Here is a 23,450-nt window from a genome sequence, read left to right as displayed (position 1 = left end):
ATTTTGTATCTTAAAGTTTGCAGATGTTTGAAAAGTATGTGTGTTCTCTGGACTTAGATGTTAACAAGTGTTCCTTGATTTTAACTTCTCCTTTTTTTTTTCCTGTTTATCTTTTAGATATGGGAAAATAGTCTCCACCAAGGCAATTTTGGATAAGACAACGAACAAATGCAAAGGTATCTTCCCTTGGATGATAATCTATTAAATCCTAGCTTTAGGAAAATGATGGAATTTTAAACCTGATCTTTGGTTTCAGAACCACCTCCATTCTATTAAAAAGCAAGTCTTATGTGTCACCCAGTTCCCGTCTTGCACAATGTCAGCATATGCCTTTACATTTGTCCCTGGTCGAGTTTTGGCTGGAAACCCTAAGCAGTTAGCAGTTTGCCAGAATCGCAGATCGGACACCAGTGGAGCTAATGTGCAGGATACTGGTTGGCATTTAGCCGCTACTTTTAAAAGGGAAGTAAAGTTAGAAAATAGCTTTTCTTTCCTGAGCCCAAGGAGATTAGAGCTGCTTACTGAAGACCATTGGACTGCACTAAAGAACTGAAAAGATTACATATTGTGCAAATTGGCTCTATTAATTAGAATAGAGTAGTTTTAAGCAGTACTTAATTACATGTTTCAATACTCCCAATTGTTCTGTGCTGAATGCCTGTTGACAATATTGGCAGCGGGGAGGAGAGAACCATTTCCACTGACCAAATTGTAATAGGGAGGGGAGGTCATATCCCCCTTTGAAATATGCTGCTGCATTAATTTGATGCACTGACCTTCAGTTTTCCATGTAATTAGGATGAGCTCATCCAGCTCCATGAGCTGGAAGAGGAGGCGTCTACAGTAGGCAGTGCTGATGCTCCCCGGTTCTGACTTTTAATGATCCAGCATCTTAACAATGGGCATGTGATTTCTAGGAAAGGGGAAGAATGGAGTCAGCTGACTTTGAGTCGAACTACTGACCCCATGAATTGAAATAAGGTTGACAGGAACAGGCAGAGAAGGCAAATCTCCTCATTAATTAGACCCTACTTTTTCAAGTAGTGGTGATGGCTGTGGTTTAGCACCGTCTGAGAAAGGCAAAGAATGTAAATGAACCCTATGGTAAGGCCTCGCCTTAGAAGCCAGCCATTTCCTTTAATCTAGACGTGAAGTGGTTCATTGTATTTGACTCTTCTTCAAAGCTCCTAAATTTAAAGAAGCCATTGTGGCCAATATCTAAGCTCCTGTTGAAGCAACATAGCACATTAAGACAGTTTTGCCTGGGGACAGGGAATAAAGCATTGCTTTATGTAGAGAGGTACTCAATAAATATTTTAAATGAATTAAACTAGAGGGAGTCAAATTGTAGACTGAACTGTTTACATTTAGTTGCCAAGGTTAGCGTCACTTCACATATTTGTAAATGATTTGGGAAAGCAGGACACAGAAAAAAAAATCTTTTAGTTGTATAAAGTAAAATGGGTTTTGCAGGCATAAAACAGGAAGCTGATCTCAAACATTTGTTTCAAACTGAGAGAGAAATCGCAGTAGACCAGTGCTTTTATGGCTTTACCCTATCTTTCCTCCCATCCCCACCCCCCCAAAAAGAATCTTCCATGGCAGATCAGTGTGTTTAAAATTAGCAAAGCTGCCCCAGTTAAGTAAGGGTGAATTCCTCACTACACCCCTGCACTGAAAATTCCTACGTATTATGCACTCTTCTCCAATGAGAACTTATTCCCTAGAAACCAAAATCCATAAAATGCTCAACATGGTATAGAAAAGGTATAAATAAAAAATACTCCTGCTAAATGTAAACTATTTTCATAATACAAAGCCTTAACAGTTGGAAAGTGTTCAAAGGTAAGTGGAGAGAGTTGTGGTGCTTTTAGAATAAGAGAAGGAATAATTCGGAACTGATTTTCTATACGCCACATCTCTTAGAGACCTTCTCTTGAAGTGAATCGAAGGAGATACTGCTTTGTGTGAGGGCAATGGCAGGAATCTTTTAGGGCTCTTTGTTTCACACAGACTCTCAGGAATAGATAGATGTCAGCATATGTGAGGGGTGGATAGGGAGTGAGGGGACCAAGGAAGCAAAATGGGTTTATAAAATCCTGGAAGTGAGAATGAGAGAGCTCCTGAAAAAAAAGTAATTTTAGGACAGATGAGAAGAAATAACACAACATACCTCATGGTAAAGACAAATAACATGTTAGCCACTGATAACTTGAGAAGGCAGGTAGGTGAATGGATGGATAGATGGATAAATAGGTAATGCTAAGAGATTATATTCACATAAATGGAAAGTTCCTGTGTTATATACTAATTTTTTGAGGTTGACTGTATCAAAGAATTTTACACCTAGAAATTAAGAGACCTTAGAGGTCACAGAACATTTTTTTTGGTCACAAAGCAGATTTTATAGACACTATCCAAGAAAGAAAATTACACTGAAGGGAGAAACATTGCTCTGAATAACATGTACCTTAGTTATTAAATGTGAAAATTCACGAATCAGTTGCTCTCCTGCATTTCAATTTTTGTCCGTTTTTAGCCAACTAAAGGTATTTAAAAACTTGCCAACACTGGTATGTATGGCAATTCAGGACCAAAAGAAAAAAAGAAAAAGAAACAACTTACAAAGTATTGATGATGACACTGATTAATTATTAATGCTTACAGAATCATACAGGACTAGAACACATGCACGCAAAATAAAAATGGGTGACCAGTGAGAAACTAAGGGTAAGAGCAGGAAACCTCAGGTTCCTACAGAAATGGCCTGCCTATGTTTCCTAATAGCCAAAGCAAAAACAGAAAACATAGCTATTCTCATGGATCGGTCACTACAGTGTGGAGGAAAATCCAGGAAGCAGGACATGCCTGGTCCTGAGACCTGAGACCCCTCCTGGGGACCCAGTGTGAGGGTGTTGTGTTACTTAGTGAATCCCACCTTCAGAAACATCTTTATACATATATTTATAATGAAACCCATAGAACCTGTAGTTCAAATTTGCATACTCTCATATTTTACTAGAAAGTGATAACAACAGAGAAAATGGAAAAGGGCACGTGGTTGCATGCCTATCCGTTAACGTTTGTTTTAAAGCAAATATTTATGAAACAGCTATGTGGTTAGAAAAGGATGTAAACAACTAGCATGCAACCATTATGGATTTTTTCCTAATAAGAAAATAACAGATAAAATGATACTAATAGTACTTGACTGGTAATAAATTCAACCACGGTTACATCAAAATTGAGATCCTCTGTCTCTTGTGATTTATTGGCAACAGCAGAATTGTGCGGAGGACACGCTTAAATATCCATGAGTAGGAGTTACATCATTTCATTGTAGTTGGGTATTCATTTATGGCCTGCTCAAGTTGTATTTGGTAATAAAATACGTACAAGGGCGAGAGAGTGTGTGCCTGTGTGTGCCCACGGAGGGATGCGTATTAGCGTTAACTACAGGTTTCTACGTAACACTCGGAATATGTTTAACCTAATTTCTGATGTGGTAATTGAGTAGCATTCTCTGCTTTTACCTGAGCTAACTCTTCTTTTTCTTTCCAACCTGGCTATTTCTCCACTGTCTAAATCAAACTAGGCTTTATTTCAGTCCAATTCCAAGTAATAGAAGGAAGCTGCTTCTTATTTCAGCTTTAACTAATCTAATCTCTACTGAAACATCTATTTCTATAATTGATGGCTTACTCTGTTTCATTACAACTTGTTTTGTTACCAGACAGTATTTTTGTTACTAAGAGTGCACACTGACCTTTGAACCTTTTCCAAGCTTTGCATTTGGCCTTGTTGATCTGTATGTTGGTCTGTTTTGGCACTAGGACTTCATGGTCTAAACTATCTTTACGATATCTACACGTCAGTGATAGGACTGGCCCTTCTTCTGTGCAGCATCCTAACAGTGTTTTTTTGTTTTGTTTTGTTTTGTTTTGTTTTTCAAAATACTCTTACTCATTGAAAATTTATTTTGTAATAGGTTTGAGTTCCAATAAAATCTCCGTTGGTATTTTTGCCTGGTTTCCCTGATCTTTTAAACTGTGTTAAATACAATTTAGCTTTTTGCCAATAACTTAAGAGTGATCACAGGGAAAAATCAGAGATTGCCTATTTTAGTACAGTGATATTCACTGGATTGTGCGAAACGCATGGAGCTATTGCTCTACACTGAGTAAGTCCTGTTTTTTGTATAGTTTTCCTCTTTTATCACTTGTTGCCAGTTTTCACTGCTAAGTACCATCCATATGCTGCTTTTGTAGCAGCCCTACCCTTAGCCTGACACCCCCCCCTCCCTTTTTCTGCTTTTGATACATTGTGGCCAAGGAGTAGCTGACCAGCTTGTTAAAAATGTTTCTAAAGCTATGGGTAAATAAGCTTTAAATCAGAGCCTCTTTGGGGAGGTTTAGTTTTAGGTTTTAGAGCATGAACTGCTGAAACAGCTCTTTTGGGTATCTGGAGGCATTTTTTACCCCCTTCTTTAAGTGAAGGGGGATCACGAGGTGTATTTTAAGTAAACAAGTAATCATATTTTTAATCAAGTACTAAAATTTAGATTATTTTATATTTGGGGTATTTAATGGGTATTCTTAATTTCTTTGAAAAATATAGTTTAGTCTATGGAATAAACATTTTTGTTCCTGTCATGTCTTAAGTTCCAAAGGGTTGTTCTATCCTTCTCGCCAAATCGTTAGAAATGCTATTTCTCTGAAGTTGATTCCCTCCCCTTTCTTTTCTTAACTTTGGTTGGTTAACTTAGATGTCTTTTTTTTTTTTTTTTTCCAGTAAGTATAGGACACCTGAGAAAAGGGAAAACTGTTTTGTTTTCTTTTTTACTTTGAAGGGACATTGGTCTAGCTCATGACAGACGACAAGGAAAGACAGCCTGAGAAGGACGCTGCATTTGCCGCTGTCAGTGCTAGACATCTGTCAGGACGTCAGGGTTTCGTTTCTGCTGACCACATTGGAAACCAACTAGAGTCATTTTTTTTTGCTCTTTACGTTATTACAAAAGAATGGCTTAATAACGAAGTGTGTTTTGCATTTCAGGTTATGGTTTTGTCGACTTCGACAGTCCTGCAGCAGCTCAAAAAGCTGTGTCTGCCCTGAAGGCTAGTGGGGTTCAAGCTCAAATGGCAAAGGTGAGTCGAGAGCCAGTCGTCGCTGCTCTGGTCCCTGGCTTTGGTTCCGAAGCCTGGCATTGGTGCTTTGCCTGTCACTGCGAACATCCTCCCTCCATCCCAGACAGCCTGGGTCACTTCTGAACACCTGTCCTGTGCCCCCACATCCTCAGTAGTACTTTAAGTGAGGTGGAAGCCACAAATGCTATTTCGAATCTGTACACAAGTCCGACATTTTTAGACACTGGTTATTTACAGGTTAGAAATCTCTTCTTTAGTAGTTCTACAGTGGCTTTACTCAAGGGTTGTTTCTGATGAACTTTTAGCATTCTAGATGAAGAATATTGTTAAAGTGAGGTTTATGCCCCAGTCCTTTTATTGCCCAGATGTAAACTCAGGTTATGTCATACTTAGTACCTGTAGGGGGCACTTATTCAGAAATTCATATAATTATATGCATTTTTTTTTCCATTTGTGGTCCTTGAATTGCTGTGGGAAATATTTTCAAGCCTGAAACTCACCAATTTGATATTTTGTATATCCTTTTCAAAAGATCGATAATTTTATATTCTCTGGCTTCTTGAAGTACAAAGGAAAGTAATTTTGTGCTGTCCTCTGCTACTTCTGGCTAGAAGCATGTGATCATTCCCTCAGGGACATTCCCATTTCCAGAAGGAAAGATTTATAGAAGTTAAAGGGTTCTAGGAAAGAGATAAGTTACCTGCTAAGACCTTGAGGCTCCTGAAGGACACAGGTGCCCCTACCAAGATAGACATTTACCTTGACTCAAAGATTCAACTTCATGAAAGATGTCAGGAATTACTGAAAGGAATCACCTTTCTAAAGTAGTCCTTGACTTTCAATATTTTTAAAGCTTTGAATGGAATTGGATATATTTTTTTATGTTTGTTTATTTCTTTATTTTGAGAGAGAGGGAGAGAGAGAATCCCAAGCAAGCTCCACACTGTCAGCACAGAGCCTGACACAGGGCTCAAACTCACGAACCGCAAAATCAAGAGTCGGACACTTAACTGACTGAGCCACCCAAGCGCCCCAATATTTGGACATGAGTTGGACATATTTCAGATTTTCTCAAACCCCAGAGTAAGAAGTTAAAATAAACTGAGGGGCACCTGGGTAGCTGGATTGATTAAGTATCCGGCTTAGGCTCAGGTCAGGAACTCGTGATCGTGAGTTTGAGCCCCGCTTCGGGCTCTGTGCTGACAGCTCAGAGCCTGGAGCCTGCTTCAGATTCTGTGTCTCCCTCTCTCTACCCCTCCCCAGCTTGTGCTTCCCCCCTCTCAAAAACAAAAAAACATTAAAAAAAAAAAAACAAATCTATAAATATTAAGTATCATGATTTTCAGATTGTCTATACTATAGAGTAATTAATTCCCTGTGGCATTATTGAAAGATCATGATTATGAGGATTTTAAATATATTTCATTATGATTGTGCAGTACCTGTGTTGTATAATGATTTACAGAATGTTTAATCTGCCTCTGTAAACAATGGATAACCGTACATTTTATAAGCAGGACTTTCAAGACACAGTCAAAAAAACAACTCTATTTTTCCCTCTACTCTGTCCATTTCCTCTGTTCTATAAAGTTCCTGCTTCATCCTCTCATGGATAATATCCAGGGCAGGTCCCATGACTTTTCCCGCCACTCTCATTATCTTAAAACGTCCCTTCCATTGCTGCTTTCATTCCAGGTCTTTCTGATAAATTTTTTTTCGGTAGAATGCCTCTTGATTTTTTTTATATCCAAACGTCACGGAATAGAATTCTCTTTCGACACATTTTCAGCCATTTCTAAATGTACTTAACCGAACAATACGGTATTTTAAACAAGATGTTGTATAGGGAGTCTCAAGTTACGTTCTAAATACAGTTTGTAAAATGTCAGAATCACATGGAGAGGTTTTGAAAACTGCTGAGAGTGGGCCAAAGAGATAGGTGTCTCGGCTGTCACTGGTGCTAAAGAAATCACAGCTTAAACTGCAATTGTCTGCTAACAGCTGTATTGATTACTTGGTGATCAGGAAGCAATGTTTTAAAGGTTTATATCCCAATACAACCATTTATTACGTGGGTATATACATACATATGTAACAAATGTATTTAAGTCACATTTTAGGAAATTGTAGAAAAATAGGAAAATAAGTAATGACATTTTAGGAAATTGAGGGTGGTGATTCATGTGTAATACATTATGATTTTTTATTATTTGAAATAATGTGGAATGGGATCCTAATTAACATTTTGATGCTGAACATCTGATTTTTAAGAACACATTACTGATGTTGTATGTGTGATGCCTGTAATTTAAATGTCCAGTCCTGGTGGGTTTCGTTGGCTTGTTTGGACTTTTTTTTTTTTTTTTTTTTTTTTTTTTTTATGAAACTTTGAGTATCCCATTGAAGCTTCTCCCTTTTTCCAGCTCAGGTCTGCCCTAATTTGTAAGCCTACAGCAGGATAGGAGCATGATTAGTTTCTCTCCTGTTTCCCAAGCTTGTTTTTCCTGTGCTTCCATCAGCTAACTAACTGTGATTTCTTGCCCCCTATGCCCCCGCCCCACCACCTTGGAACAGTGGTACAGGATGGGAAAGTTTCTTGACCTGACAGTGGTATAATCTGGTATTAATTTCTCTGGCCAGACAGAGAGCTAATGTTTTCCTTCGTGGAATGCTTTGGGAGGTTTTCAGAGATCTCTTACACCACCACCACCACCACCCCTAATTGATCTTTCTCCCGTGGTTCCTCGAAACTGGTAAATATATGCCTCAGCTCCTGATAATCTAAGAGTCTAACTTCAACCCCTTTCTGCTGAGACCTCCTTGCCCTTCAAGGCTGCCTTCTTGAAAGGATTTAACACAACGCTGGGCCAGTTCTACCCTGCGTGGCCCTCATCTGATCTGCATTTGGCAACTGTCTGTGGGAGAGTAGGTAACTTACTAACCACACTTATATGCCCCTTCAACCAGCCTTTTGCCTTTTAGATTCCTCAGGTTTAAGTCGGACATTGATCCATTGTATCCACCAAGCTCCACGGCACACAGATCAAGCCTCCTGAGTGGTCTGTTCAAGCCCCTCTTGCTTGACTCGCAGTGATAGGGAAGCAGCCCACATGGTGAGACTCAGAACACATCAGCATTTCTCTCCACATACATGTTCATCCTCAGCCTCTCCAATCTCTCGTAGCCAGATGGAGGTGGGTGGTCAGCTAAGCACCCCAAACCAGTTCTCAGCAGCTCTCTTTAGGTGGTCTGGTTTCTCACTCTGGAATGTCAGAGTGCCAACCATTGTTTTGTGGCTTCTGCTGAAACCCAAGTTAGAAAGAGGGCTATTGAACAACCTGTTACAAATGCAAAGGCCTTCTTTAAAGCAACCCTAAGAGCACTTACCTAGGCATCTTTTCAGTGCCAGTGATATTAAGCAGTGTGGTCTATGAAATAACCACTGTTTTGAAGGACTCTTTATGCTGCATTTAGTCAAAACTGGACTGGGTCTAGATTGGCACATGTCAACAGTGCACCTGAACGCCACTTTCCTGTGGATTGATAATGAGCACTGTTCAAAGGCCTCCTTAGGAGACTTGGGTAGTGTAAATTGGCTGGGAAGAGTGATCCCGCTCTACATCATCTGTCGGGAAGGAACAGTACGTAGGTTCAGAGATGCTGGCAGTGTGCCAACATCCTGCACTTCATGAATTTCTGAATTTCTTTAGGTCTCTGTGGAAAGATGGAGTTTCCTGGACCTGATTTATTTTTTATCATATCATTAAAGTTACAAAAGATATTTTAAATGCTAGAGGGTCCATTGTTCTGTAGCATGGCACCATGGATTTGAAGATCTGGAATTGACTTCATCCCTTTATGCTGTCTGGATAAAGGAGCACCTGGCATGCACCTTTTGTGGAGACAGCTTTTTAAAAGAAGTTAAGGTCTAGCTCCCATGTTGAGTCATAAGGGACCCATTGCCATCCACTTTTTGCTAGTGAATTAATCAGGATACTACATAAGGTTTTGAAAATTCATGTTGCTACATATTAAAGTCTTTATTTCTTATGTAATTAGAAAAAATTAAAGTGCATTCCAGGGAAGTCAGGGGGTGGGTGTGGGGTTCAGGGTGAGGAAGCATATAATATTGTTTGACACATTGGGTACCTGGGTTGAAAAAGGACTCCCCAGATACTCAGAACTGAAGTGCAGAATTGAGAGTGGAGAGCTTTCAACAGCAGAAATGGTTTCTTATTCATGTTTTAACTTTCAGTACCTTTCTTGGTACCTGGCATAGGGTAGATACTAAATGTTTATTTTGTTGATGACCAGAGAAGCCAACTAAGTGAGAGAAAAACTTTCTTCCTAGCTTGAGCAGATAGTGACAAGAATGGGACATTTAAAAATTAGATTTATTGAGCTCTGTCTATAGAGTACCCTGATGAAACTTATCAAAAGCTTTTGCCAAAGGCTCAAGGCCATTCCCGTTTCTGTTAAACTTGGCTTTGTTTCAGATGTGTTTGTTTTTAGAATAGAAGACTCAGAATCAGTAAACAGAAGAGAAAATTTCAGATACCAAGCTGAAAAGACTTAACAACCAAATCAACATTGGTATATCTGTTAATAGAATGACTTCTCCAGGCCTTTCAGCACTACCTCTTAAGGCCTGCTGGGAGTCAGCAGGCCATCATATGTTCTTTGCCTGGTGGTGAGCGAGCACATTTTTTCCCCCAGTAAATAGGCAAAGGAGCAGGAATTTAATCCCCCTTCCACACAGAGTCCACCATGCTTCAGGCAGTTTGCATTCACATGCCTGTAAGCAGCTCTCGGCTGGTTGGTGAACCTATTCAGTACAAGGGAAAACAGATGTCTGGTCTTCCTGCCAAGTCCCTTTCTTGCATGTTAGGAACCATTCCACATGCACAGGGAGGTTTTTGTTAATTTCTTTCAGATGATGACTGAGTGCTTTACACCACACGGGACCTCTGAGCCCTGCTTTTCTACTCAAGTGAACATTAGTGGCCATTTATCCCTCTCACGGCCAATGTGGGAGCTAGTTTGCTACTTGTTAGAGAAGCCATTGAACCTTTTCCATGCCTAAGGATGGATATAAAGAGGCCTGTTGGCCCCACTTTATGTTTGGCCACCCATAATTTACAGAATAATTGTTTTTTGGGACATAACATTGTATGCAATAAAACAGAGTTATGGTTGTCACTGATTTTAAAGAAACTAAATTACCCTCATTCAAGAACCACTCCCCACTCACTGCAAGTATTATATATTCCATTCACTATGAACGTGTGGTAATTAGGATCCATGGACACTTTGGGGATTAGATATTTTTGTGGCCAGTCCTGCCAGCCTGGAGTTTCTTCTCTTTTCTTTCTTTCTTTTTTTTTTTTTTTTTAATTACTGCAACTTTGTAGCTAATGTTTGCAGGATAAGTTGACCATTTGAAAAGAAAAATAAATAACATTAGCTTTAAAGATCATCCCAAATGAAAAAACTAATTGAGTTGTTGCTGTTGAAAACAAATGTATTAAAATCATAGGAAATATTCACTTGTGTTTAGTCTACTTTTACCTCACTATTTACCAATGAATGGGTTAAGAGCTCAGTTTCTTTCTGGATTCTGATTTTAGTGCTTATTTTTTTCTTCACTGGTGAATTTTCAGGTTGAATCAAGACTTTAAAGAATATAGTATTTTACACATATTTTAATCATATTTTAAAACATGGATTTAGAAAGTATTTTGTACCTACATTGTTAACCCTTTTAAAAATACTTCACATATGACAAATATCCTCTGAACATTCTTAAATGTTAGTCATTTAATTGTTATAATTGTAACTTATAGAGAAGTCTCCACAATATTTGTGCTATATGTTTCTTACGTAACATTTTTAGGCCTTATCTTTGCCCAGGGAAGGTTTTAATTCTTTTTAATTAGGGGGTTCCCAGCTTTATTCTGAATCTGACTAAGCATGATTCAGAGATTTTTCTCATAAGATAGGTTTGATCATATCATTTCCTTGTTTCCATGCTTCTGAAACCTCCCCGTTTGTCAGACTGTGGCTTTGTAACTGCAGTTCATGGACGGCAGTCCCTCCTTCCTCCTGCTTCCCCTCCCCCACCCCAGTACATGAAATCACAGGATAAACACAGCTTATCTCCCCAGAGTATCAGTAGTACTTGAAAGTATGAGGTCAGAAATACTGTTTCTATACTAAAACAAACCTAAATAGTTAGGGAATAGATTGCAACATTTACATGACTTTTTTTTTTTTTTTTCCTAAGATACAACACAAGGCTTCAAAAAAATTTTGCACTCTGGCAAGGTTACTTTGGCCTCTGCCTGCCGACTCCTCAGGATACATAGTCCTTCTTGCTGTTCACAGCACTGAAATGGAAGTTTCAACAGCAGTGACTGACCAAGTAGAATCAAATTCTTTAGAAAGCCTTTCACAATCTGATTTCAGCCTCAACGACTTGTTTGTTTCCCAAGTCTCAACTCAATGTCATGCCCTCCGGAAAGTCTTCACTGTCTTCCCAAGACATGTTTCCCCCCATCCGTCCTCCCATTGTGATTGGTACCCATCTCTGTCATAGCACTTATTACTTGTGTTTCTATCTCTCCTACTTAACTATAAGCAGCTGGAAGACGGGACTGGAGTCAAGGCTATTTTATGTGAGTCTGGGATGCATGAAATGTGCTGTACACATCATTTGGCTGTAGGAGGCTACGGGGCTCATCAGGACCCACCCTCAGAGAAAGGACTCCATCTGTACTGGCCAGTTAAGGACCAGACTTCCATAGGATCAAATAGAGCCTTCTGCACCGCAGGAAATCTTCAGGGACTTGGGAGGGTAGAGCCCACGTGAGATGACTAACCCAGGAGCTGTGCAATTAATGGGGCAAATGTAGTGAGTGAAATGAAAATAAGGAGAGAACATTTTACTTTTCACCCTACTGCAGAAGCATTTGAAAACTTTCATACCTAAGACCATTTTGCTTTTCTTTATATTTCCACTTTATCTGTTAGTGTTTTTTAGTTATTAAATCACTTTCCAATTTTTATACCTTAAAGATATAAAGATAGGTTTTGTTCAGCATAAAATAATCAGTCGTTCCACATTGAGCTGATCCTAATTTCAGCTAAAAGCAAAGATAGTTAGCATTTTGTTCAGTCTGTGAAGGGTTAATGAGGTTAAGTATTTGGCTTGCTAGTGAGCATTTGAAAAATTTCACTTTTTTTCTTGGATCCACCCACACTGACACACCCCAGGGACTCCCAGGCCTGGAGCCTCTGCTGCACGCGTTTGGGACTGGTCTGGTTCCATGTTGCTGCCCACTGTCAGAACCAGGAGGTCATAGGGACAATACTTTTTGCCCATAGTTTCTCCAGATTTGATAAGTTGAATGCTTGGAAATACCAGAGCATTTGCCATGTCCTAGGATACCAGGTTGTTATTTTAAATCTTACCAGGTAAGTATATCACGAAAGGTCAATGTTCACTTTTACTCCAGATGACATAAAAGGATGGGTTTCATTTCAGGTTTAATTAATGATAGGACAAATTTAAAAGTAGAGACTTTTGTACAATTCAATATGTGTATGCTTCAAAGCACTGTGCATTTTGGACACCTAAAATATGAGTTTGCCATTCTGTTGCCTAATGCTAAAATATCAATGAATGACTACTAAAAGTGCTCATTAAAGAAAAGTCATAAGCCTGCATAGTTCAGTGTGTAAAGATACACTTGGTTAGTAAGATCAAAGGAAAGCCTGATTTAAAATGAAATTAAAATTCCAGTCTTACAATTGCAGAAGTGATCCTGCAGAAGTGATTAGAAGTGATTCTAACGTGGTCAGAAAATATTCCAGTTGTCATATAAGCTTTTTCTCTGATGATTTAACACTGGACTCTTAGTAAATATACCTAGTAGTTACTGGTTCTCAGAAAATTCAGTTGGTATCTTTGGTTTCAGCTGATTCTGTCTGAGCAAAGGAAAGGTGAGTGGGAAATGATCTAATTATTGCTCCTTAAACATCATATGCATATGAATTACCTGGAAATCCTGTTAAAATGCAGCTTCTGATTCTGTGGGCCTGGGAGGGCGCCTGAGATTCTGCATTCCTGATAGGTTTGCAGGTAATCCCATCACTGCTGGCCCCTGGATCGCTCTTTGAGGAGCAAGGATTTAGCAGAGCTCCCTTTCCCCATTTGCTCTTGAGTTCACCTTTATGCAGATTCTAAAGTTTGCTCTGCCTAGAGTTTATTATTTTATATGTCTTTGAGTTTATTTGTCTTTGTGAATTTACGGGCTCTCCTTTCCCCATTGGTGATCACAACTCAAAAGTAAGTAGTAAGGACCCTGCCATGGAGCAGAGGAAGGGGATTGAGATAAAGCCCCAGTGGACTTTAGATGCCTTGGTTCAGAATCCGTTATCTGTCTCTGGATTGAATTATTCACAGTATTACCCGTGTGTGCAATAGTGTGCCTGAAATGGACTCCTAAAAATAGTAGTGGAGGAGAGGTTGGTTATTTTTGGGAGCGCTGCAAACAGCTGAGAGTGTGGTTCAATGAGGGCTTCCTCTCCAGCTCCGCAGTGCATGCCAGCAATTCCACCCCCAGATCCGCTAAGAACGACGCAGTGGAATCATGTCCGACCTGCACAGATTGTCCAAGCTTCAGACACTGTTTTCAAGTGTCCAAGGTGACCTGGGTGTTCTGTAGCTCCCATGCTCTCTTTAGGTAGCGCTCTAAAAGGACCTGAGCAGAGAGAGTGGCTCAAGAAAAGTAAGTGTGTTAACGTAAATACTTCAACTTCAGTTCGACATTAACGGACAATTCTCTGTTCTGTTTTAGCAACAGGAACAAGATCCTACTAACCTATATATTTCTAATTTGCCACTGTCCATGGATGAGCAAGAACTTGAAACTATGCTCAAGCCATTTGGACAAGTTATTTCTACAAGGATACTACGTGATTCCAGTGGTACGAGTCGTGGTGTTGGCTTTGCTAGGTAAGCACGCTGCTCTGTCTTTATCGTGTCAGTGACAATAGCTCTGCTAAGTTTCCTGCAAAATAAAAGTCGAGCAAAAAGAGAAGAGGCAGGGTTATGGGAGCCAGCTCTACCATGAATTTAAATGTGTAAGTTTTGGTTGGTAGTTTTTCCAGATCTTTTGGGAGTTCATTAGGATTCTTGAACCGGAGGACACTAAATATTCGGTGACCCAGGGCAAGGAAATACCACATGAGCGATAGTTTTGAAAATATGTGTCCTTAATGTTTTGATTAATTAGACCAGATGCCTATAACTTCTTAAAAGTAACAATCATAGGCTCCTAGATTTCATAAATAAATTGGTATGGCTTTTTCTTATTAGATGGAAATTTGATTCATCATAAAGTCAATGGATTAGATTATTTCAAACATTCAGAAAGTAAGACAATGATTGGACACCTGTCTAACCACCAATTGCTACACCAGTTTTAACATTTACAGTTTTGCTTCAGATTAGTTTTTTTTTTTTAAGAAATATGTTACAAATATATCTAAAAGTGCTTTCACTTCTAGCTTTTTTTAAAGTTTATTTATTTATTTTGAAAGAGAGAGTAGGAGCAGAGCAGGGAAGGCAGAGGAGAGAGGGGGAGAGAGAGAATCCCAAGCAGGCTCCCACGCTATCAGCGCAGAAGTCTGAAGCAGGGCTCAATCTCACAAACCTGAGATCGTGACCTGAGCTGAAGTCCTGAGTCAGACGCTTAACCGACTGAGCCACCCAGGGGCCCCTTACAGCTTATTTTCATACCTTCCTCCCCAGAAAGGATACTTCAGTGTATTGGTTAATTTGGTTTCCAACAGAAAAATCTTAAACAGAAGGAGCTTTGATTTTTGACGTAGTTCTAATTTGAAAGCCCATGCACGAAAACTGATTTTACATTATTTAGGAACCTATTCATACTGTGCAGGAACACATAACGTCTGTATCTTTCAACGTGTTGACTCTTATTTTAGAAGAAAAACTGCTGGCATTTTATTTTCATATGCAGTATCCTATTTGGTGACCATCATGTCTCCCATAGACCTGTGAAATCAACACAAACAGCATTGTTTACTATTTTCCATGTAAGAAAATGGAGTCAAAGAAGAAATGTTTGCATTTTCCCCAGACTTCAAGCACTGGTCTGGGACTCGGTTCTTCTGGTTTTTAGCTAACAGCTCTTTCTGTTCAGCCAGATAATTTAAAACAAAACTAAAATTTCTACGGGTGGAAAGTCACCAAAACTTGAATTTCCAGTGTGCCCTTCATTGCTTCAAAGGTCCAAGGGAAACCGTGAAAAGCTCGGCACCATCTAAAAATCCTTACCTCTGTGGGTGTTCGGAAAGCAGATCGAGCAGTTTCAGTTTTGTATCCAAAGATGGAACCCAATTAAATTCTATGGCTTTTTAAAACCGTTACTACCCATTAAAACCAAGATGTAACTCTCTGGGTAATCAGGAGTGTAGTGCATTTTGAATAGATTATTCAGTGTTTCTTCCATTAAAAAAAAAAAAAAAAGTCAAAATAATGTAATTTCCCTGAAATGTTTCTCAAACGTTTTTAGCCACCTGCAGATGTAGAATAAATTGTGAAGTTAGGCTCCGTCCTCTGCTCATTCTCTGAAGCCAGGGTGACAAAGAAGGTACATAACTGACTTTGCTGATTTAATTTTAAACCTAAAGCTAACGTAAAACCATACAAGGAGTGTCCTGTGATGATCACTCGTTCTTACCATGACTTTTGAGTCTGTCCTTTTGTGACTATATAAAAGGAAAGGTCATCAAATGACTAATATTCTGGCAGCAATAATAAATACAATCGTATTTTGAGCTGGCATTTCTGTTTTAATTCAGTATCATGACCAAGAAAGACTATTGTGTATCGATTGCCACTTTTCCAACAAGTAGAAAAAACTGACACATTTGATGTGCTTGATATTAAACTCTCTGGGTATAATGTATTTCTTTTATGATTCAGAAAGTACTCTGTGGAGACCAGTTTTCATTTTATGACAGAAGTACACATATAACAATTAGATAAAAGAATAAACCCACTTTTTCTTATTCACATTTTTGCTAGGTTTCATTTGTATCTAGTAAACCTGTAAGAGTGCTCACATGCACAAAACCAAATGACAACTAAGAGATCTCTAAACGTGTGTTTTATTTTTATGGATGAATAGGATGGAATCAACAGAAAAGTGCGAAGCCGTTATTGGTCATTTTAATGGAAAATTCATTAAGACACCACCTGGAGTTTCTGGTATGTTGTTTATCTAAAATTTTATCAGTAGTTTTTTATGTAATGTATCTATAATTTTAGCACATGATGTATCAAGAACCACATACTCTCATTTAGCTCTTAAAACTCATTTCTTTGATCCTACAAATAAGACTTAAAAATGTGTCTCTTCCAGACATTGGGTGTTTAAATATGAATGGAAGCCATCCCAGTAGGACAGAGGGTCTGACTTGTGGAAGCCCCTCCTTCTCTGGTAGACAGGCCATCCTGTAACTCCCCATCTTACCACTACCATCCTCAGTAAATCTTGTGTCCTGCAGTCCTGTCCGTTGAGGGCCGAGGTACTTTCCATCTTAGCTCCTGCCTTTCTTGTGGAAGGTTCCAGCATGTGTCACCATGCACCCCTTCTGGAGCCCGGACCTCAGTCCCTACAGCCCTTCTGTCCAGTCCATTCTAACCACCTCCTCCCAGCGCTCTGCCTTGTGTTGTCATGACCAAGAATACCACACCTCAGGAGCTTTTCATTCCAAGATCGCTCTCATTCTAGCTCCCACTAAACCTGATCCAAAATACAGAGGGATCTTTCTTTACCACTTTTCCATCCCTGCAAAACCTCATCTCCGTTCTTGAGTGCTAAAACCATTTCTTTAACAGTATCGAGACTTCTCTTGTACCCGTACCTTGGTCACACCTGCTTTGCAGAATGCTAAACCTGGATTAATTCTACAACAGGCCACCTCCTCTGCCTCTATTAAATCCAGGCAGGTAAATGTTGTCTCCAGCATGACCAGACCCCCAGCATCATTGGTCCTCATTCAGTTTTCTCATCCTTCCCTCGCAGCAGTCTCCACCTGCCTGCTCGGTTCTTCCTTAACCCCCTGTCAACTCTGAGCAGATGACTTTGCTTCTTACTTGATGAGTAAAATTGAGATCACAGGTGGAAACACCATCAACTTCCTGCCTCTTGCCAGCAAGGACCACCTCCATCCCCATTCTTAACTCCTTCCTTCCCTGAAGTCTCAAAAAACAGGGGGTCCCAAGCTGTGGCCTTGATCACATCCCATCAGGACCTTGCTCTGCCAGTTATCCCCTCCCTCTCTTATAATTTCAAAGTCTTTTGCCTTTATTTTTTTTTTTCCAAAAAAACACAAAAACCTTTATTTTCAATTTGTAACATCTCTGGCATGACTAATTGGTAGAGAAGTTGAGAAAATGCACAAATAATACTAGGAACAAAAATTGTGACCATTACCACAACAGGCCTTTTTTTAAATCACAGAATACAGAGAACAAAACTATGAACTATGCCAATACGTTTTAAATTTGAAATAGTTTCCCGGAAAAATCTATCCATTTGTGTTTGAGATCATTCACGTGTCTCTGATCTTGAAACTAAATTAAACCAAGCACTGTGTTCCTCTCTAGCTTTTTTCTCACATAAACCTTGTAAGAGTGTAGTCCCCATTTCTGCCTTACATTCATACCTCAGCCCTCCCCAACCTGACTTCTTCCCCTTGTGTCTTGCGTGGTAAACTGTCCATATTAGTCTGCTGGGCTGCTGTGACAAAGTACCACAAGCTGGGTGGCTTAGACAGTAGAAATGTGTTGTCTCAGTTCTGGATGCTGAAAGTGCAAGGTCAAGGTGTTGGCAGGGAGGGAGGGGCCTCCCTCCATCCTTGGCTGGTAGATGAGCATCTTCTCCCTGTGTTTCTTCATGCCTTCTTCCCCCTGTGCATGTCTGTCTCCATGTCCAAGTTTCCCCTTTTTTACAAGGATACCAGTCATTCAATCAGGGCCCACTCTTTTTAACCATAAAGACTCTATTTGTAAATAAGGTCCTGTTCTGTCATTATGAGTTACCAAGGGTTAGGATGCCAGCCTTTTTGGGGGGCGGGAGCCATGAGAACACAATTCAGCCCTTAACACTTAGCTCCTGACTACCCAATTTGGAAGCTTCTCTATCTTTGTGATGCTGTCTGCCTGCTATACTTGATGCTGCTGGTCCATTACTCATCCTTGAAACGTGTCCTCCTTTGATGTCTCTTTCACCCATCCCTCTGTTTTCTTCCCATCTTGTGTTACTTCCTTCTCTTTTTGTGGGCTTGTTTCTTCTATCTAAACCCTAATTGTTGCTATTTCCCCAAATTCCACAGTTCTGATAGACGTCATGCATTCTCAAGGTTTCGGCTGGTATGTACATTCAGAAGCACTCATCTCCCACCCTGGCTTTTCCCCTGAGCTTCAGGCTGCCTGGTCTCAGTCACCACACGTTCACTGTCTCCAAACAAGAACGAGACCCCTTTCCTGTCTAATCCTGCTCTTCGTCAGTTAGGCATTTCTCAGTGAGTGGAACTGGTACCCAGCCAGGCACTCAAGCCAGAAACTCAGGGTCGAGTCACTTTGGGCTCTGCCTTCCGCACCATCCGTCATCTCACGTACAAAGCCATTCAAGTCCTTACTTTTTTTTCTCTTGATAACTTCTAGAACCTACCCTCTGCCCTCCGTCCCTCCCACCGCAGCCTAGTTTAACCCCTTCTCTGTCACCAAGGCCATTACAGCAGGCTTCTGATTGCCTGCCTGATAGCTAGCCTTTCCTTTCCCAGATACCCTCCCTGCCTGCGGCCAGCGAGTTTGATAAAATACAGGCCTCTGTGTCATTTTATGGCGAAAAGCCCCCATCTCCCTTCCAGGCTCTTAGACTGTCATTGAAGGCCAGGGGTGAAAGGGCTCTTGCCTACTTCTTGAGCCCTCTCTCTGTTCTCTGCCTTACTATGTACCGTCCTCCCAGGCCAAACTGCAGATGTATTCCAAACACGCCATGCTGCCCTGTTCCTCTCTGCTTTCTCTCATATGGTCTCCAAGTTAGTTCCCTCCAGTTCCCTTTAACCTGGCTCTCCAACCCTCACCCTTCAGGCCTGTGTTCAAATCTTGCTTCCTCGTGTGAGAGCCTCCCCTCTTCAGTTGGGTTGTCCTCTGTGTCCCCTTAATATGTTTAAATGTGTCAGTTGACTAAACCAGAAGCTCCTTGAAGGCAGAAACTTTTCTCATCTTTCTGTTTTCATCCCGACACAGTACATCAGCCATATGTTTGTTGGTTTTGTATCAATTTCACTGTACTGTTCACCAAGACAATACTACATGTTCACATGCTCATGTGCTAACGGCCGACCACCAACTGGAAGACGTTTCCATTTTGCCCCATACACTAGGCTGTGCATGTGTAACTGGTGTTGAGTATTTATTCTGCTGTAGCCCCAGTATTCCATGCTTCACTGGGTGGCTGGTAGTGGTGATTAGAGATTTACTTTAATTCTCTGTATCTAGTTAAGTCTCACTTCGTGGAAGAACCTATTTGTAAGTACATATGATACCACAGACTGCACTTCATCTTGGCATGCTAAAACCCGACAGCACACAGTTTGCAGGGCTGCATGTGAACTTGAAGTGCCTGAGGGCACAAGTTTGGAGCGTGCAATAAAAAGACCTGGAATACACTATTCCAGGGAACTCAACCTTGTGAAGGAGCTTCCTTTTTGTTTTTTAAGTTCGTTTTGTTTTCCATCAACAGCACTTGAGTTGAAAGAAAATAAAAAGCAATGTTTTTACCCTCCAACCAAGTAAAGACGAGAGAGAAATGTAATACATGGGAGCTTTCTGTGTAAAGCCTACCCCGCGGGGCCTTCTGAGGTTACCACGTGTGCACAGCCGACTCCTGGTGTTCTCCTCACTTCCCCATGTCATCAGTGTCAGGACCCCACGCTCTTAGTCCCTCTGAAGGGCTGCTCATCCACCCACCAGTGACCACTTTACTTTCTCAGCTCATTTTTACGTACAACAAAGAAAGTTCGAGAAGGAAGAATACCCCTGCACACAATTGTTTTGCTATTGTGTGAGTCTGAGACGAGATAAGATCTACCAGTTTCCTGAATGAAGTAGATCTCAGGGTGTCACAGATCGAGATTGGACTTCATGGTTGTATGATTTAAACTGTTTTCTTTGAAGTGGGTTTAAAGACTATTGGTCATACCTATTCAAGGAAAAAAAGACCTTGATTTCCAAACCACATGTAAATGATTGTAGGAGTCTCTGTACCTTTGCAACTAGTAGAGAATAGTTTCTTCTAAGTTGTGCCAGGTGTTACCTGGGGGGTAAGAAACAGATTCCTTCTGCTTCCAGAGAATCACTGCTGGGGGGGGAGGGGGGTGCAGTCAAGTCACTCTCTCTGTTCTGAATCAGAACTTGATTTTGTGCCATTTTCTAACGTTTCCTGATTTTTTTCTATGTATTAGTTCCCAACTAGACTGCAAGTTCTTTGGCAGCAGGGGCTGTTTTATTTTTAATTTTGTGCTAGGCACAGAAAGCCTGTGCATCGCCCTATAACAGCAGAGGTTACCAAGTGGTTTCCAAGAGCATTTTTTCACGTAGGGCTCGCTCATCACAGTAATCATGGCTATTTTGAGGGTTTCTCTGAATACTTCTTTGCATGTAAACGAGTTTGAACTGCCTTTAGGCAGGAGTTTGAAATGTATAATGTGAGCCTTGGAAGGATAGTTCCAGTCAACTCAACTTTTCCCCAAAACAAGTCCCAAGTGGATTTGAGAGCCACAACAGAATTTGAAGCAGTTTTGAACTTCTCTGGATTTTTCCCCTTTTTTGGTACACATAATACGAAAATTTTCTTTGACTACCAGTCTGTTTATTGGATACTGCTCTCTCAAATTGCCTAAATGGCTACTGCATACCATGGGTTTCTCCAAGGAATGCATATATTATTTTCAGTAGAGCCAGATGAAAAACAAAAATATTGTCAGGCAAGGGTAAATTGAATGAGCCTCCACTTTAATGTCTAAATAATGTAGGCTCATTGCTAGGCAGACATAACGTCTCATAAATACAGTCAGAGGATGGTTTAATCAGTGATGCAAGTTGTTGAGCCGGCATAAGCAGAATTACCCAGGATGGTTTCTGTCAGAGTACTCAGATTCTTGCACAACTGGCAATTTGCCTGTGACATTGGAGCCAAGCAAGTACAGAAAAGAAACCCACGTTAGATGCATTCCCCAAAAGACACTATGAAAATTAACAAACTGAACAGTGAACTCATCTTAACTGTAGCGGTCTTAAGAAAGTCTCTAGGTGGCTAAGCAGGAGGTCAGATCTGCACATAAATTGTCACTTATCACGTGCCACCCACCCTTCTGCCAGCTCTTTTCATACCAGAGTGATGTGGCTGAATTCCCCGTGCCAGACATATTCCACCCTGTCCTGGGGGCATGTGCATAATGGAGTACGTGTTTATAGCTCTGTGAAAATCCACATCAGGATTTTCAGTCTATTTTCAATCTATTTCCTGGAATTGCTTCTTAAAAATCTTGTGCTTTGGTGCCTAATGTTACCATATATTTTGTTTTTTAAGTTTATTTATTTATTTTGAGAGAGAGAGAATCCCAAGCAGACTCCACACTGTCAGTGCAGAGCCTGATGCGGGGCTCAAACTCACAGAACCATGAGATGGTGACCTGACTGAAAACCTAGAGTCAGTCGCTTAACTGACTGAGCCATCCAGGTGGCCCTGATGTTACCATATTTCCAAAGAGGCTTTATCTTCCAGCAAACTTTCTTAAATATACGTAATAGTTTGTGTTGGAAAAAAATTACTCATAAGGCCATCCCCTCTATCCTTCCCCATCCAGCCTCTTGTTTTCCCCTGAAAATGTTGAAGCATTGTCCTTTTATTTGGATTTGTCTTGATTTCTATCTTGGTTTTGAGTGCTAGCTGGTTTGCAGTACATCAGATTTGCGTGGAAGGTTCCGAACCAGGGTTAAAGAACCAATGACTACTTTGTCAGACAATCCAGGTGAATTTCACAGAGGTTTGAAATAACTTAATATTTACTTGATAAAAATTCTGTTACGGAGAAATCATATGGTGGTGGTTTCCCACACAGTGAATGTTAGAAACAAGGGATGGGGAGTTTTTGTTAGTTAGACCAGATGTTCAGATTAGGAGACATGCCCCAGGCAACAACACTGTCACTCATGGTCATGATTCAGGGTTTTGTCTAAAAAATGCTCTTCCTGTACCTGCCTGGAAGAGAGTACAGTCTCTGAGAAGACTAATGAATGCACGTTGGCATGTTAGCTGGAACTGTCCTAGAGTGCTTGCTCCGTGCCTTCTGTTTTTGCCTACGCATACACACATACATACACACACACACACACACACACACACACACACACACACACACACACGGACAAAGTCCACATATATGTTCATTGCTGCAGGATGCAGTGTGATTACTTATCTTTCTTTCTGGACCTCTCCATGATGTTATCAGAGTCTGAATACGTTCCTGTGTGCTAAGGGCGAAGAATTTTAAAAGAGAAAAATGTGTCTAGCCCTGGATATGTGAGTCATTATATTCTCGGTATTGTGCTGGCATCATTCTGCCACAGCCCGAAGCTTCGTCTGTCATGGAAGGGCTCCAGTGAAGTGCATAACTGCTGGCCAGGTCTGTCCAAAGACCTCAGCTTGTTTTACATCTGTTTCTGTGTTATTCTGACTTTTCAGACTGGGTATATGCCCAGCAGGGCTTGAAAACTGCTCTTACCCACATTTCATAAGTCTCTGTCTATAGGTGATATTATTTGGGCATTGTCCTATGCCAGGAGGCAGAAAGGTAATGTTTAGAGGAAAAATTACGACTCTAACGAAAAGGCTAGAAATCTTTCACGGGTTTTTATTGCCTATTTTGTTCCTTGAATGTTTGTCTTAAGCTATTGTTACTCTGTAAAAACAGAGAATGTTGACAGCTCTGGACAAAAGAAACCCTTGAAGACATGTGTGATGCTCCTGGTAGTAGCTTTAGGACAATGTGATCACACCCCTGGGATTGCGATGTGTTCCTGTCTCCCTTACCCAGTGTGTACATAGAGCAGAGTCTAAATATGTGTATTGTCAAGACAGCCGCTCCAAGGGCTGTGCTCTTAGGAGGAACAATCACTGCCATGAAACTGCTGGAATACTC

At 40.5% G+C, this 23,450-nt stretch overlaps 1 protein-coding gene across 12 annotated transcripts in view; it reads left to right on the top strand.

The window, feature by feature from the left end:
• The window catches only part of RBMS1 (RNA binding motif single stranded interacting protein 1), a 220,265-nt gene that overhangs the window by 175,942 nt on the left and 20,873 nt on the right, over nt 1–23,450 (top strand). For all 12 annotated transcript variants that reach the window (XM_045033860.1, XM_023259385.2, XM_023259384.2 and 9 more), the window contains 4 exons: nt 118–176; nt 5,056–5,147; nt 14,006–14,163; nt 16,364–16,443. In XM_045033860.1, coding sequence (XP_044889795.1) covers nt 118–176; nt 5,056–5,147; nt 14,006–14,163; nt 16,364–16,443 — 389 coding nt within the window. The remainder of the gene's footprint in view (nt 1–117; nt 177–5,055; nt 5,148–14,005; nt 14,164–16,363; nt 16,444–23,450) is intronic.

Source organism: Felis catus, chromosome C1 (assembly GCF_018350175.1).
Source record: "Felis catus isolate Fca126 chromosome C1, F.catus_Fca126_mat1.0, whole genome shotgun sequence".
Lineage (NCBI taxonomy): Eukaryota > Metazoa > Chordata > Mammalia > Carnivora > Felidae > Felis > Felis catus.
Note: the sequence above shows the minus strand (reverse complement) of the source record. Positions and strands in the feature narration are given on the sequence as shown.